Source organism: Planococcus citri, chromosome 3 (genome assembly GCF_950023065.1).
Source record: "Planococcus citri chromosome 3, ihPlaCitr1.1, whole genome shotgun sequence".
NCBI classification, from domain to species: domain Eukaryota; kingdom Metazoa; phylum Arthropoda; class Insecta; order Hemiptera; family Pseudococcidae; genus Planococcus; species Planococcus citri.
In genome coordinates, this window is record NC_088679.1 from 13,852,707 (window position 1) to 13,868,776 (window position 16,070).

Below are 16,070 nucleotides of genomic sequence, written 5' to 3' on the forward strand. Positions count from 1 at the left end.
ATTTTTAAAATTTTATCGCAAAAACTCGTTTTTTTAATAAAAAAAAACCTATGGATTCTGTAAAAAAAAAAAAAAAATGAAAATGACTTTGTGAAGCTTAAGATTTTCAACTTGTGGAGGTAGTCAACTTTTTTTCAAGAGGCTTTGTTTTTGAGATATTCTTGACTATGGAACCTTTCGAACTCATACTTTCCGATTTAAGCGAAACTAAGCTAGATCAAGAGATCATGTCCCAAAACCCTTCTAGCCAAAATCTCTAGTGCTAAAGTTCAATTTTGGATTTTTGGAAAATTTATGATTTAAATAACTAAAAAAAAACTGTTTCAAGGAAGATTTTAAAAGTTTTTCATGAAATATATTTTTTTTGAGCAAAGTGAACCAGCAATGGAAACAATTTTTTTCAATTCAACTCCAACACATCTTCAAGTGGTCATTTTTGGCCACTCTGAAGTTTCCTGTGATTTTTTAAAACTTTCTCCAGAAATATCAAACCGTTCTGGAAGGACAAAAAAATGGACATTCAGCTCCTATAACTTTGGTCGGCGCTTATTGGGCACCCTTTCAGCCATTTTAACCGGTTACAATGAAATTCCAGGAGTGTTGGGTTCAAAAGTGAATTTTTGACCAATTTTTAAATTTCAGTTAGAAAGTGAAAAAAATCAAAGTTTCAAAGAAAGTTTATAAAAAGCGATTCTTTTGGCAATACACTGATGTGTCTAAACTAAGTCCAAACAATCGCTATTTGACTTATTTGGAGCCTCCAGCGAGCTTTCAAATCTATCCAAAAATTTCAAATTGTTCTGGAAAGGGCCAAAAATGAACTTCAGCTCCTATAACTTTGGCCGGTGCTTATTGAACACCCTGTTAATCGTTGTAGGTACTAGATAGTTATTGCGAAATTCCAGGATTGTCGGTTCAAAAGTGAATTTTATTTTGCCAAAGTGTAATTTCCAAAAAAAAAAAAAATATGAAAAAATTCAAATCTCAATGTACTTATTACATGTCAACAAAATTTTTTCAATTTTTCATGCTCATTAATTTTTCTGTGGGAATTGGAATTCTCGTTTCTGATTTTTCTCGCTATTTTTAAATCGATGCAAATTTTTTGTCGATCATGTTCTCTTCTAGTTGCATAATTTGGTATATTTTTACATATATTCGACTCGTTTTTTTATAAAGAATTTTTTGCAGAATTTATTTCCAAATTGCTTCTATATTTTTTCTCGACAGATTAGTTTTCATCACTTTTTAACTAATTCCAGTCAAGTTTTTTCACTCGTTTTGAAAATTGTGAAAAAAATACGCCGAATTTGTTTTGATTTTGGCTCGAGAAGAAAAATCGCCGATGTACGCGTTGACGAAGTACTTACGAGAAAATTAACATAATTTTTACGGCCATTGATTAAGGTCACCTTGGTTGGCTAACATATGCGCCAGCGTTGGTATTTGTAGCACCTATTTAACGAATTCCGCATCGAAGTTGAAGGTTTCTTGTTTTGGATTTGGACCCTTTATTCAAGAAATTACCATTGTCAGCATAATATGTTTTGAAATTGTCAACAAAAAAACTGAAATGTAAAGTGAATACTCGTATGTGTTTTTTGGAGACGAAATTAGCTGTCGATATTCTACGAACATGTTGAATCACAGAGTGATGTAACCATCATAGGTAGGTGCGTGAAAAAGATGACGCCAAGCCAACGACTCGTCTATACATATAGGTAGTTAATGCACCTAGACGAATAATCATATACCTAATCACACTAATGATGCTTGTAATTAGTTAAACGTATGTGTACCGGTATCCTCGTACACGTGCCTATACTCGTATTATAATAAATCTACCATTCGATTACGTTTACAGCATCGAGAACTGTCGAACAGCGATGGAATTAGCCCGGCAAGAATTCAACGTACCTATGGTCTTGGAACCGGAATACTTGGCTTCGCCATTCTTGGACGAATTGTCCGGTATGACGTATTTGTCTTACTTCATGAAGGAAGACAGTCCTGGTTTCAAATCAACGTTGCGATGGGTGAATTCTCGTCTGAAGAACAGACCTGTTAGAAATTTCACGGTAAGTGAGCTTGTACCTTGAAAAAAGACAGCAGGGGGGAAGCCCTTTGAGTCCAGTGTAGCAAAGCTGCGGCAAGCTTCCGTTCCGTTGAACCGTAACATTAGCCATGTGTGATGTGAGTACTGAGTTGTGAAATAGAAACTTGCAAGTTGGAATTGGACTGCGGTATGGAGTGTTTTGCTCGATGAGTTGTTTTAAATACGAGTAGACGAATCGAAAGTTGTTAATGAGTTATATGTACATATCGATCCCACATCATCTAAGAGTCGATGAACTCTTCGCATATGCAGCGTTTATATATTGCGGTTGCATTGATGAAAATACATACCCGAGTTGGAAATTTCAAAACGTCCAATATACGTTTACTCTGGTCGTGTCAAATAAGGGGAAATTTATTTCAAGGTGAACCGCGAAGGCGAAATCAACTCGGAAAAAACCATGTCCGAGCTTCGAGCCCGACCACATGTCCACATCGTATAGTTTTGAGATAGGTAGGTACGTTAATTGCATCGGAATCGGATGTTCACCTTACATTATAGGTATATATAAATTAATAGCGTCGCGATGAAAATTATTTCTCAAGTATTACCCTAAATGGTAATTATTTTCCGGATGTGAGGTGTATAAAAATAAAGGTGGGGCGAATGTGTAATTGTAATTTTACACGCTAATACGTTTCCGTAACGATTGACGGCGCTCTAAACTCTAAAGCCAACGACGCGTCAGCGAAAACCTCCTCCTCTGCAAACAATTCACTCACTTCAGTACCTACTTGCTAAATGATAAACTAAATTTCGCGCCGTACTATAAGATTTATAGTTAATTGGCCACGATGGAAATGGTTTGGTTTTCCAAGACATCGAAGACATGATTCGAGATATGTTACGCTTCAATTAAGACAAATAAATGCAATCGACGAAAGAGATGAGGTTTAGATAATGGATTACGTTATGTCGAAGTGGCAAACTCGACGATACCGATTTGCCAAATGATTAACCGGTTCGAGAGATTTTATTTCGCCTTCGTCGCCGAATATCCAACATACCGTATTGATGGTTTTCCTGGTGTTTTCATTCATTCCTACCTACCTACCTACCTACCTACTGCGAATTGTATATTGTGAGGTATGGGAATTGGTTTGAAAAATTGCACCGGTGTGTGTGCATTTATTGCGTCGTCGATGCAACGATGGTTAATTATGTGGTGGTTTTCGTGTCACTTTCGTTAACAGTGGTTGACGAAGAATTTCTCTAACGTCGAGGTGTACCTACCTGCTGTAAGAAAGGATATCGAGAAGAGGGAAAGTTTCGATGAAAGTGAAAATCTCCTATAGTGATGTGTTGGTGTGTTTTGTTTGGATTCGATTATGGCAGGATGCATGAGAGGAGCTGGTGTCTATTTTCGATAGTAAAATGATGTTTTGAATTGAGAAACGAGTGCCAATTTTGGAGGTCAATTTTTTGAGAAAAAAGTGTTCAACTTTATTGGAGCTGCAGTCAGCTTCAGAAGTTCTTTTCATTTGTATAGGTATTTCAACGAATTAAGCCTCGAAGTGTCTGCTTCTGATTTCAACGAGACTGCGATTTTTGGAAAAAACGTGGTCTGAAATCTCCATAACCAGAATTTCAGCTACTTACCCATTTACCCAAGTTGATTTTTCAATTTTTGGCGAATTTTTGAAAATTCAAAATTAACCAATCAATTCCTATTCTTGAATCGAATTTCATACCATTTCTGGAGTTCTGGTCATTCATAGAGCCTCTAGCGTGATTTTTGATTTCTCCGGAAAGCATAGAAATTAATTTGGGCAGTTAAAAATCAAGCTGTGGCTTATTCTCACCTTGTTTGAAGCGTTTATCCTTATTTGAGCCGAAAAACACTCGAGGGTCCGCCTTGAAATCAGGCCAAATGTGGGTGAACTCGGTAACTGCCTCTAGAACAGGCCCCTAGTCGGGGAGCCTGCATAAGGATCTATTGCACCCCCCTGACGATCCTCCGGGAAAACTTTTTTCTTAAGGAGGGAGTCCTAAGGAACATTTCTAGCTCTTGTCCTCAAAAAAATGGGCCCTATTTACAAAATGGCGACCATTTTGATTAACAGGTCAGACGAAATCGCAGATTTTGCGTTCCAACAGAGGACTTGCACGACATTTTTTAAACCGTACAACGGTAGATCGAAAAATCAGGCAAAAATTTATCACCTGTCAAAATTTCAAGTGCTAAAGTGCCTTTTTCGATTTTTGGAGAATTTTTGAAAATTAAATTTAGGCCAAAAATGGGGGAAAATCAAAATCTTACCAAATTGACCTAGAAAGCTGAAATTTGGGATATTCCCTATTTTCGACCTACCAAATCGATTAGAAACTGTTTTAAACTGTTTTGAGCAGTTCTGGAGCCTCCAGCAGATTTTTGAAACTTGAAATTCCCACAAAATTTCATCAAGTGGAGTTGGAAAGCTGAAAATAAAAATGCACTCCAATTTTAACACCCTCTGAAGACAACTTCAGGTGGGTTCATGTAATTTTGGAGCCTCCAGCGAATTTTTGAAATTTACCGGTGTCTCCAGTAGATTTTTGAATCTTGAGATTTTCCCAAAATTTCATCAAATGGGGTTAGCAAGCCGAAATTTACTCTGCAAACTAATTTCAATACAATATGAATTCGATTGCATGCGGTGGTTTCGAGTGGTTTTGAAGCTTCCAGCTACTTTTTGGTTTCAAAAAGTCACTGGAGGCTCCAAAATTACTTGAACCCATCTGAAGTCGTCATCAGAGGGTGTTAAAAATTGGAGTGCATAGTTAATTTCAGCTTTCCATCTTCATTTGATGAAATTTTTGGGAAATATCAAGTTTCAAAAATTTACTGGAGGCTCCAGTAATTTTTAAATAATCGCTGGAGACTCCAAAACGACTTGAAATTCACCTGCAGTCGACTTCATAGCGTATTGAAATTAGTTTGCAGAATTAATTTCGGCTTTCCAACTCCATTTAATGAAATTTTGTGCGGGAATTTCGTGTTTCAAAAATCTGCTGGAGGCTCCAGAACTGCTCAAAACGGTTTGAAACAGTTTCTAATCGATTTGGTTGGTCGAAAATAGGGTACATATCAAATTTCAGCTTTCCAGGCCAATTTGGTAAAATTTTGATTTTTTTCTCACATTTTGGCCAAAATTTGATTTTTGAAAATTCACCAAAAATAGAAAAAGGAATTTTAGCACTTGAAATTTTGACAGGTGATGAATTTTTGTCTGCTCTTTCGATCTACCTTTGTACGGTATGTTGGAACGCAAAATCTGCGATTTTGGCTGACCTGTCAATCAAAATGCCCGCCATTTTGTAAGTAGGGCCACTTTTTTTTGAGGACAAGGGCTAGAAATGTTCCTTAGGACTCCCCCCTTTAAGAAAAAAGTTGTCCCGGAGAATCGGCAGGGGGTGCAATTGATCCTTATGCGCCCCCCCCCCCCGACTACAAGCGTTCTAGAAAATTATACAATTCTGGAGACATCAAAAATCGCGCTGGAGGGTCAAGAACGGCTAAAAATGGAGAAATTCTTATTTTAGGGGTCGTTTTCAAAATTTCAAAATTTTTGGCTTTTAAATTTTTTTTTTATTTTGGTAAAAAAAAAATCGCTATTGAGGAATTCGCCTGGAACTCGAGTCAAATGTTGATAATTTCGTTAAAAAGGTCGATAATAAGCTATAACTCAATTTTTATCACTCAAATTAATTTTCCAGCATTCTGGAGAAATTTCAAAATTATAGAGAAATCGAAAATCGTGCTGGAGGCACCAGAATGACCGGAAATGGTGAAATTCGATTTGAGCGAGTCGATATCAATTTCAATACTGACAATAATTTATTTGAAAAAAAAAAACTGAAAGATTAGTAATTTTTGAATTTTTAAATTTTTCCAAAAATTGAAAAATGAATGTGGGCAGCTGAAATTTTGCTTATGGGGGGAGGGGTTTAGACCGCGCTCTTTCCAAAAGTGGTGGCTCTGTTCCAATCAGAGACGGACACTTCGAGAAATTCCCTTGTGAGCAAAATTTTGTGGTACTCGTTTTTAGAACATTGTCCAGCTTTCTCCAAATTGTTTTGAACACAATAGCTGAAGGTTAATGAAACAAAGCAATGCAAAATTTGTAGAAATGTCGCGAAATGCTTGAAATGACAGAAAATTGCTGACAGTGACGGAAAATTGATCAAATTACCTGTACCAAAAAAAATCTTCAAAAATATTAAATCAACTGTCAAAGTGGAATTACAATTTTTGAAAATAATTATCATTTTCATGGCATTTTAAGAACGTTTGAAATGATTTTTCTCGAAATTTCGCTCAATTTTACTTCTTTTTCATCAATTTTATGAAAAATGAATAAAAATGAAAAAATTATAAAAATACCGTGAAAAAGCTTCAAATGTCAGGAAATCCGATGAATGGAAAATGAGAAAAAATCATTTACCTAAATCCGCCAAAAATTCAAAATGCGATCAGCTGTTCGAGTCAAAAATACCTTAATCACCTTACGAGTGTTGTAATTAACGTTGTTCTCCTAAAACTGGGCAATTTAAGACATGAGTTTGAAAATTAACTTTATGACTTATAAGTTATAAAAGTTTCTATCTAACGAACGTTGTTTTTGAAAAAATTTCCCAAGTCAATAATTATAAATATTTGAAAAACCATCTTATGAGCTATGATTCAACATTGTACTTAGTAATTCAACATTCTGCTAAAGCTTTTTTTTCAATGACTATCTTCTCATTTAGCCGATAATACTTGGTAATTTTTTAAAACATTTATTTCACTTTGATACTACTTGATCTTTTTTCCATCAATTCCAACAATTTACTTGAGAAATTTTTGTGATATGTATTTTGCTCAACTATTTTAGCATTTAGGTAATTTTCAATTTTTCTGATGAATAGAGAAAAGAAAATTCTCCATAATATATCAGATTTTTTGAATTTACTAAGAACCCCCCTCCCCCTCAAAAAATAAACTGAACGCCTAAAAAGATGTTAGACGACCTGTGGCGCGAATTTTCATTTTCTGAATTTAATAAATAGATGCTCTGTGATGTGCCAAAAAATATTTCCGTTTAGTCTTGAACAACTGATAAACCCATACAAGAGTCATTCCACTTTTCTGAACCGATTTCATCACACTTTTAGACGTTCTCAAAATTGAAAACGTTGAATATTTTTTCAAAAAAAAAAAACTAAAGGGTAAAAGCTGAATTAGAAATGTAAAAAAAAAAATAAAAAACTGAAATGGAAATATTTATTATCCTAAAACACAAGTCATTATTTTTTCTTGGCTCATCTGTTTGTGGTCTACTTGTGTTTGTGATGTCAGTGATTGGAAAATCAGACTGGCTGCTCACCTAAACTTTTTAGAACTGTTCATCAGAATATTATTTTTCTCAGTTATTTTTTAAGCCAAATTTTTTACATCCGAAATTATTTTGGAAACTTGTAAAAAGTTCTGTAATTTTTCTGTAAAATTTGGAATAATTTTTTCAATTTTTCAAGTCAAATTGAAAAAAAAATTACCGGCTATATTTTTTTTACCGAGTGCTTTTTCTTATTTAATATCCACAAAGAAAACGAGTACCTAGATAATTTGTTTCGCTATTTTTGGTTACGACTTTTCGCTTATAATTATACCACCCTGAAGATGGGCTGAATAAATTTTTTTATCATCACTGTACATGTACCCGGACCTAGCATAATAATAAGTATAGTATAGGTAATAAAACTCTAATGCAATTTTCCCCCGATTCTTTTCACTACGAGAGACGAATAATTCTGCAACCTTAAGTCTATAATTTCGGAACAAACAGATTCATTATTTAACCATTACCGGTATTGTTTATGTATCTCCGCCTTCAAACCATGTAGCATAACCAAAACTATGCACGTTGGCAATGTTACGAGTAAAAGAAGAGAAGAACAAAAAGAAGATTCATTGGCAAGGAGAGTAGATATGAGGAGGGAAAAGCCGTACATAAACCATATAAACTCATTAAATAATGGCGATCTGAAGTCCATTTGAATTAATAGGTTAGAGGTACCGAGAGAAGAGGAAATTTATGGAGTGTAAAAATTTCAAACGAAACCAACGATATACATCTACAAAGATAAAACGAATGTGGCGAAGAAGACATTAAAATTTTTAAATACTCGCTCAATGGTTTATACGAATACGATTGTGTTGTATTTGTACTTATTTAAATGATAAAATAAAAAATATAAAAAAAACTGAGTTTCTCCTTATTATGGCATTGTCGAGTTTAACGTTGAATTTTTTTTTTTTTGCAGACTGATTGGAATGATGGCAGGGCATTATGTACTTTGGTAAAATCACTCGGTGGATCAGCCAAGTACGAAGACAGTGATGATACGTCGGTTTGGTTATCGAATTTGAATTCAGGTTCGAAGCTATTCTTTCATTTCTGTAGGTACAGCTTTCCGAAGAATTATACGTATAAATTGACGAGATTATGTATTTTTTCAGGTATTTACGCCGGTCGCAGATTAGGAGTTGATCCTTTGCTCAGTGCTAAAGATATGGTTAATCAAAACGTCGAGCATTTAGGAGTGATGGCGTACGCTGCCAGCTTCCAATGGATTCCTCCTCGGACTCATCCGTCAGCTGTGGTCGCCGCGACTTCTGACTCGCATACGACCAGAGTCTATCAACCGGTATTTTTTTTTTCACTATTGTGTGATTTGAGTTTTCCATCATTTTAGAGGTTACACGGTTAGGTTTTTGCCTTCTCAAACTTGTTTTTTGTTTCGCAAAGTTATCCTTGAATGGTAGATTATGTCGAGTGCTTTGTTCATTTTCTTAATATGTATGAATTTCTCATCATTATTATATTACTTATGTAGTTTTTTTTTTTTTTTTTTTTTTTTTTTTTCATTACTGGGCAATTATACAGTTGTATGTATTTATTCGTTAGAAGATGATAAATAATCTTATGACAAGATTTTGGTCAATGGGAGTTACGTAATTCTTGGGATTAAAGAATAAAAAAAATCTTTCAGTAAAATTTGAATGAAAAAAAAAACTGACGTTTCTTGAAATTGTATTATCTCTTTTGCTTCGTATTTTTGATTTTATTTATTGAAAAAAAATCTGCGTCGAAGAAGTATCTATCTAATTTGTAATTTTTACGCTTACCTATTTTTTTTTTTTTTTTTTTTTATTATTATTCAAAAGTATGAAAAAATTGACTCATTCTGTTTCTGATTTCAGACAACCATAAATTTAGATTTTTCAAGCAGCGAAGTGAACCTGAAAGAAATCACAGCCGAAATTATCGGTCCGGAATGTAATAAAGTAGAATGTAGACTTACCTTGGGTCTATCAGGAGGCAAAGGAACATTCGTACCGATGCAAGTCGGCATGCATAAGGTACCATCTACCTACCTATATACGCTAAATTACTCTCATATGCATAAAATAAACATCACGTGATATATTGTACACAGTAAAATAAATTTACTTATACGCTACGCACATATTACGACATACGATACGCTTAATGATGGTCATAAAATAAAATGCTATGCCTTATTAGATAATCGTATACAACGAAGAAGAAATTGTTCGCGGTTGCCCTCTTTACATTCGCGCCATGCCGGAGTTGACTTCAATCAAACACACAGGCTTGGAACCCTGCGCTGTTGGATCGATCGTCGAAGTGATAGTGAATTCAAACGGTGCCAAAGCAGGTCTTATAGAAGTTACAGCTACATCACCCACAGGAAGAGAATTACTTTGTCCTGTGCATGAACGAGAGGGTATCTATAGAGCTACTTTCGAGCCGGATGAACCCGGAGAATGGTCCATTGCTGTTAGACATAGCGGCGAACTGATCGATGGTGGACCATTTCCGTGCTTCGTGTTTGATCCGAATGGAGTCGAAGTAAGAAAATATAAGGAATAGAAAATGAGTTTAGAAGAGGATTTGCATCGATTTATGGTTGGATTTTTTTCTTTTCTGTACAGTTGATTGGATTGGATAAGTCTGCTGTGCCTGAGGGTATATTTAATTTCACTTTGGATGCCAGAGGAACTGGAGGCCTGGGAAATATTGTTATTGATATCGTGTATAATAAGCAATCGTTACCGCATACCATTGATCATATTGGAAATTCAATTTATAGAGTTTCTCTGCACACCAGAAGGCCTGGAAAATACAAGCTGTATATTTATTTCAATGGAAACCAAATTAAAGGTGAGATGGAAGTTTTCAGATTGAAGGGAAAATACGGCGAAATGTTTCGAAGCTGAATTTTGTGGTTGTTGTTTGATTCTCAAAATCGAAAAATCTGAATTTTATTGTTTACGAGGACGATGAAGTTTGAAAATGATGTCCTCTGAAGCTGATGGATTTTATGAAAGAAAAGTTTTTGGTTTTCTTTACAGTTCAAAAAAATAGTGTCAAAAGTACAATTTTTTTTAAAAACTAAAACTATAAAAAATGTTTATTAAAAATTCTTGCACTTTCTCTGTCAAAATTCTTCCAAATGAACTTAAAAAACAAAAAAAAAAAAACCTCTGTTAGAATCCTAACGAGAGTACTCAATTTGAACAAAACTAAGCTAGATTGAAAGAGCGTGTCTTAAAATCCCTGTTACCAAAATCTCAAGTCCTAAAGTTCATTTTTGGATTTTCCGGCAGATTTTTGAAAATTAAAAATTCTTTACAGTTCAAAAAAATAGTGTCAAAAGTACAATTTTTTTAAAAAAACTAAAACTATAAAAAATGTTTATTAAAAATTCTTGCACTTTCTCTGTCAAAATTCTTCCAAATGAACTTGAAAAAAACCCTCTGTTAGAATCCCAACGAGAGAACTAAATTTGAACAAAACTAAGCTGGATTGAAAGAGCGTGTCTTAAAAATCCCTGTTACCAAAATCTCAAGTCCTAAAGTTCATTTTTGGATTTTCCGGCAGATTTTTGAAAATTAAAAATTCTTTACAGTTCAAAAAAATAGTGTCAAAAGTACAATTTTTTTTAAAAAACTAAAACTATAAAAAATGTTTATTAAAAATTCTTGCACTTTCTCTGTCAAAATTCTTCCAAATGAACTTGAAAAAAACCCTCTGTTAGAATCCCAACGAGAGAACTAAATTTGAACAAAACTAAGCTGGATTGAAAGAGCGTGTCTTAAAAATCCCTGTTACCAAAATCTCAAGTCCTAAAGTTCATTTTTGGATTTTCCGGCGGATTTTTGAAAATTAAAAAAACTGTTTGAAGAGCAATTTTTGAACTTTTTCATAAAATATACATTTTTTTGAGCAAAATAAACCAATAGGAATAATTCTTTCAATTCAACTCTCACGCATCAACAATTGCTAGTTTTAGACCATTCTGGGGTATCCAGCGAGTTTCGTTTCTTCTGAGATTTCAAAACGCTCTGGAAGGGCCAAAATTAACTTCAGAACTTGTAACTTGGGTTGGTGCTTATTGTGCACTTTATCGACTGCTTTAGGTGGTTATTGCAAAATTACAGGAGTGTGAATTGAAAAGTAAATTTTTACTAATTTGTTGTGAATTTCTAAAAAAGTGAAAAAAATCAAATTTTTAAAGAAGATACCTACTTGCAAAGAGTGGTTTTTTGGCAATATATTGTCTGGCATGTCTAAATTATCACGTTGACTCGAAATCAATCTCAATTTGACTTTTCTAGTGCCTAACATGAGAAGTTTTCAATTTCTTCAAAAATTTCTACAAAGTCTCACATATCTGAAAAAAAAAATGAAAAAATCAATTGATAACAAATGAAAAAAATCTCCATTTTTTTCTAGAATTTATTGAAATAGCTTCAGTTTTTTTTTTTTTTTTTTTTTTTTAAACCTTCTCTCCCTTTCAAACAATATTACTACCTATTATTTTTTGGAGCCTTCCTCAAAATTACCTAAATAAGAAATGAAGCTGTACGAAATTTTTTGAAAAATTTTGCGGTATTAACTTAACGATAAGATTATTTTTTTGTATTTTTTTCAACCACAGAATTGATCAATTTTGAAGAGTTCGTGTGGAGAGGGGGAGATTATCGCAGAACTAAACTACTTGTGGGAACGAGGAAGAAGTTTATTTGAAAATGGGATATTCAGAAAAATTATTTCAACGCAGAAATGGAAATTTTTTGGAAATACTGTCTTGGCCTTTGTTTTACTTATTTTCATTTTTCTGTTTTTTCAATTGTCGGATCTCTAGCTGTGCTGACGATCAACATTTTTCAGGGGATGGAGGGGGAGGGGGGGTTGAATCAAGAAGAATTCTGACGATTGAGAATTCATAATAATTTTTGGATATTTGAACTTTAATTTTCAGCACTTTTGGAGAGTTTTTTTTTTATTCAAATTTTCTAGGATTGTTGTACAGTTTTTAATTTATTTATGTTTAAATTGTGTATTTTGTGTTTTTTTTCATTAGAATTTTTGTTTGGAGTTTTTGATCGTCTTCCTGTTTGGCATAATATTAAATTTAGTTTATTTTTTAATACATAATAATGTTCAAAATGCACTAAAAAATTATTACTATTTTTTTAAATGTAGGAAATTTACTCTCAAAATTGCAATTTAATAATTTTTTTGTGTCGGAGGGGGGGGGGGGGGAGACGGCAAAGAACATTTTTGTTCTGGTAAGTTTTTAACCTTTGACGTGTCTGGCGTCTACCAGTCTGAGAAAGTTGAAAGAAATCGAGAAATTTGCCCAGAAAAATTTGCAGAAAGTTGAGAAATTTATCCCAAAGTTACTCCAGAATTTATTTTTAAAAATCGAAAAAGATGAAATTATTCAAAACGTAAGAGGAGGGACGAAGGAGAGGGTAATATCGTTAGAAGTAAATCCTTTCCATTTTTAACTCAGCTTTAATTCTTTGTGAATGATTTTCGAAATTTTCTCAATATTTTTTACAATAATTTATCTTCTGACAATTTTTGCATTTTTAAATTATTTTTTAAAAATAATATGTTAAGTATTAAATTTTTGAAATTTTTTTAGCATCATATAATTGATCGATTAAATATGCGTACTTAGACCTAGATTTATATTAATTTATCGAATTTGACCGATTTCTGATCGATTTGCAGGTAGTCCTTTTCCATTGAGAGTTGGTACCAAAGAACAACAGCGAGTAGAAAGACAAAGTAAGTCAATCAACAATCAATCAATAACACTATAAAGTGTGCAAATTACAAATCATAGTTGAAAAATTATTTATGTGACGAATAATTCATTTTCAGGTTCTTTTTCCAAGCATTACGATAGAAGTAGTTATAATAATAATTGTGAGTATAATATTCCATTGTAAAAGCATCTAATCAAAATTATTCGACGTGTTATTCATTTCTGTATCAATATTTTTTTTTCTGCAGATGAATTCAAAGAAGAAAATTCGTCAGACAGTTATTACCATAGAATAAGTTCCCCATCTCGATCGCCATCACATTCACCTAGTCCACATTTACACGCCAGTAGTCCGGTAAACGTTAGAAATTCAGAATCGTCGAGTATTCATAAATCTGCATTTAAGGTATTAGTGGAATTTTTCCATCGTATGATATATTTTTCATTTTATTTTTGAAATATAAAACTAGATAATAAATTTTTGCGGTCTCCAGGTAACCAGTAACAGTAGTTCGAAAATGGTCGACTCACTACTACGGTCCAGATTATCGCCTATAAATAATTCAAGCGATTATTCATACAAGAATGTCAATTCATCGTCGTCGATGCAAAACTCATCGTATAGAAATGGTAGTCCGAGTAGTCACATCACGAAACACAATTCCACATCGAATAATCATTCGGTCAAGTATTTGAATACATCGTCGAGTATTCGAAGTGAGTACAGAATGTTTAGACGACTCGTACATGTCAACGAGAGTCTCAATTTTAATGACTGGTTTCTCTTCGTAGTGTCTCCAAGTTCGCCTACGGCTCACTTCAAAAGTATTTTGAATTCTAATTCGAAGAGCTCGACTCCTGTTAATGGTAATAATGAACGTTTGGTCTGGTCTGAGGTTGATATTTGAGAAGATGAGATGAATTATAAAAGTATTATTCTTTTTACAGGCCATGCTCTAGACATTAAAGTAACCGGAGATGCTTTACATTTGTTACCAATTCATAAACCGTCCACTATTTATATTCATACCGATGCTACTCTTCCAAATGTTTTGGTTACCGTTACTTGTAAGTTTTTATTGAATTTCGCATTTAAAAAAATTCAAAATAAGAGATTAATGTGTTACTTTAAATATGTTTTTTTTTTTAGCCCCTTCAAGTTCAACATTACCAGTAAGATTATCTCGTAACGTTATCGATAACGTTGTTTCTGCTTCATTTACTCCGGTTGAAATCGGAGAACACGCGATCGACGTTAAAATCAATAACGAACGTATCGCTGCATCACCTTTCAGGTAAACACCCCCTCCCCATCTTCATCTCCTATTATGCTGAAAAATTTATTCGATAAAAATATTATCAATTTTGCAGAACCCACGCTTATAATTCCCTTGCCATAAAAGTTGCTTCGATACCAGACGGATACGTTGGCCAAGCTGTCGAATTTGAAAGTAAGCAAAGCACCATCCTGTACAAATCTGAAATTTTTTTGAACCTGATAAATGTTTAATTAAATTTTACTCCGATTTTTTATAGTTGACGGCTCCGGCGCCGGCTCAGGCAACCTGGAGATTTTAGTGAATGGTGGCCATGTTACCAGTTTCGTAAGGAATCTCGGAAATCAACGATTTCTAGCTTCGTTTGTGCCCCACGAAGCTGTCATTCATAAAATCGACATGAAATTCAATAACGAACCGGTTATCGGTAAGTGATGTTGGAATATTGATTTTAAATAAGAAAAAGAATAGCCAATTTCTGTTTCGAGTCTGGTTACGAGAAAAGAGGAGTGACTGTTACCCGAGGTGAAAACTTTCGCTGATTTATGAATGATTTGCTGATTGTTAATGTTGCTGTATGGTGTTTTTCTCACTTCCCAGATGTGTGGATTTTTTTTTTTGCCGGAGGAGAATGGGTTTGGAGTGTTGTAGCGAGATAATGCCAGAGGAGTTGAAAGAGGCAGTGAATCATTGGGAATGAGTTTAATAAAAATTAAAAGTATTCTGAAACTAGCTGTTTAATTTGAGATATTTTTTACACATTGATAATTTTTTATCAACTTGAAAATAAAATCAAGATTTTATTGGTCTTTGATAAAATTAAAAAAAAAAAATTAAATAAAAAATATTAATTTTGAAATTTTCATGCTCATAATAAAAAGGAACAAATATTTGTTTTATTTTTCATGCATGTCTTGACTATCAAGTTTGTAAAATCATAAAGACCAGTCAATTAATTTTTTTATTTGAAAAAATTCAATTTGAAGAAACATTTTACGATGTTTGAAAATAAATGTAGGAAACTGGAATCATTCTGAGAATTTCTTAAAATGTTTCATTACATTCAATCTCACTTTTTTGCTTCAAAAATGAAAATTTACAGTTTTTTTTTTTTGTTTTTTGCATATTTTTCTCTCATAATTCATTATTGACTTTTTTTGGAATTTCGATCAAAATTATGAACCTTTGTACCCGAGAGGTGTTGAGATTCCATTTTGAAAATTCATTTGTTGAAAAACACGTAAAAAGTGTTTGTATTGTTTTCAAATTTTTAAAATGACAGCTTCCAATTTTTGTATGAGGCGGCTGAGTTCGTATTTATGTTTTTCACTTGACCCCTCCTCCCCCAATGCTCCAAACTTGGTTGAAATCCCAGAAAATATGCATAACGAGTAGTTTATTAGATTTTCGAGAGTTCTTAGAGTTATAAAGTGCACAAATTCTTTGAATATGATCCCTCAGTTGCCCTCTACTCTCCCCCCCCACAACAGAATTAATAGTGTAACATATCGATTGCTGCTAATTTAAAAGTGCTAAAATCGAATATTATTTTATTCATCTCCAAG

At 33.5% G+C, this 16,070-nt stretch overlaps 1 protein-coding gene across 5 annotated transcripts in view; it reads left to right on the plus strand.

Moving 5' to 3' along the window:
• Positions 1–16,070, plus strand: part of jbug (filamin-type immunoglobulin domains fbug) — a 118,600-nt gene that overhangs the window by 28,942 nt on the left and 73,588 nt on the right. For all 5 annotated transcript variants that reach the window (XR_010557990.1, XM_065358862.1, XM_065358864.1 and 2 more), the window contains exons 4-18: positions 1,865–2,078; positions 8,402–8,513; positions 8,598–8,785; positions 9,342–9,500; positions 9,667–10,014; positions 10,098–10,326; positions 13,192–13,248; positions 13,345–13,389; positions 13,477–13,634; positions 13,723–13,945; positions 14,021–14,095; positions 14,177–14,296; positions 14,379–14,523; positions 14,600–14,679; positions 14,765–14,932. Coding sequence is in view for 4 of the 5 variants with exons in the window: in XM_065358862.1 (XP_065214934.1) it covers positions 1,865–2,078; positions 8,402–8,513; positions 8,598–8,785; positions 9,342–9,500; positions 9,667–10,014; positions 10,098–10,326; positions 13,192–13,248; positions 13,345–13,389; positions 13,477–13,634; positions 13,723–13,945; positions 14,021–14,095; positions 14,177–14,296; positions 14,379–14,523; positions 14,600–14,679; positions 14,765–14,932 (2,321 nt within the window). In the remaining variant the exon portion in view is untranslated. The remainder of the gene's footprint in view (positions 1–1,864; positions 2,079–8,401; positions 8,514–8,597; positions 8,786–9,341; positions 9,501–9,666; positions 10,015–10,097; positions 10,327–13,191; positions 13,249–13,344; positions 13,390–13,476; positions 13,635–13,722; positions 13,946–14,020; positions 14,096–14,176; positions 14,297–14,378; positions 14,524–14,599; positions 14,680–14,764; positions 14,933–16,070) is intronic.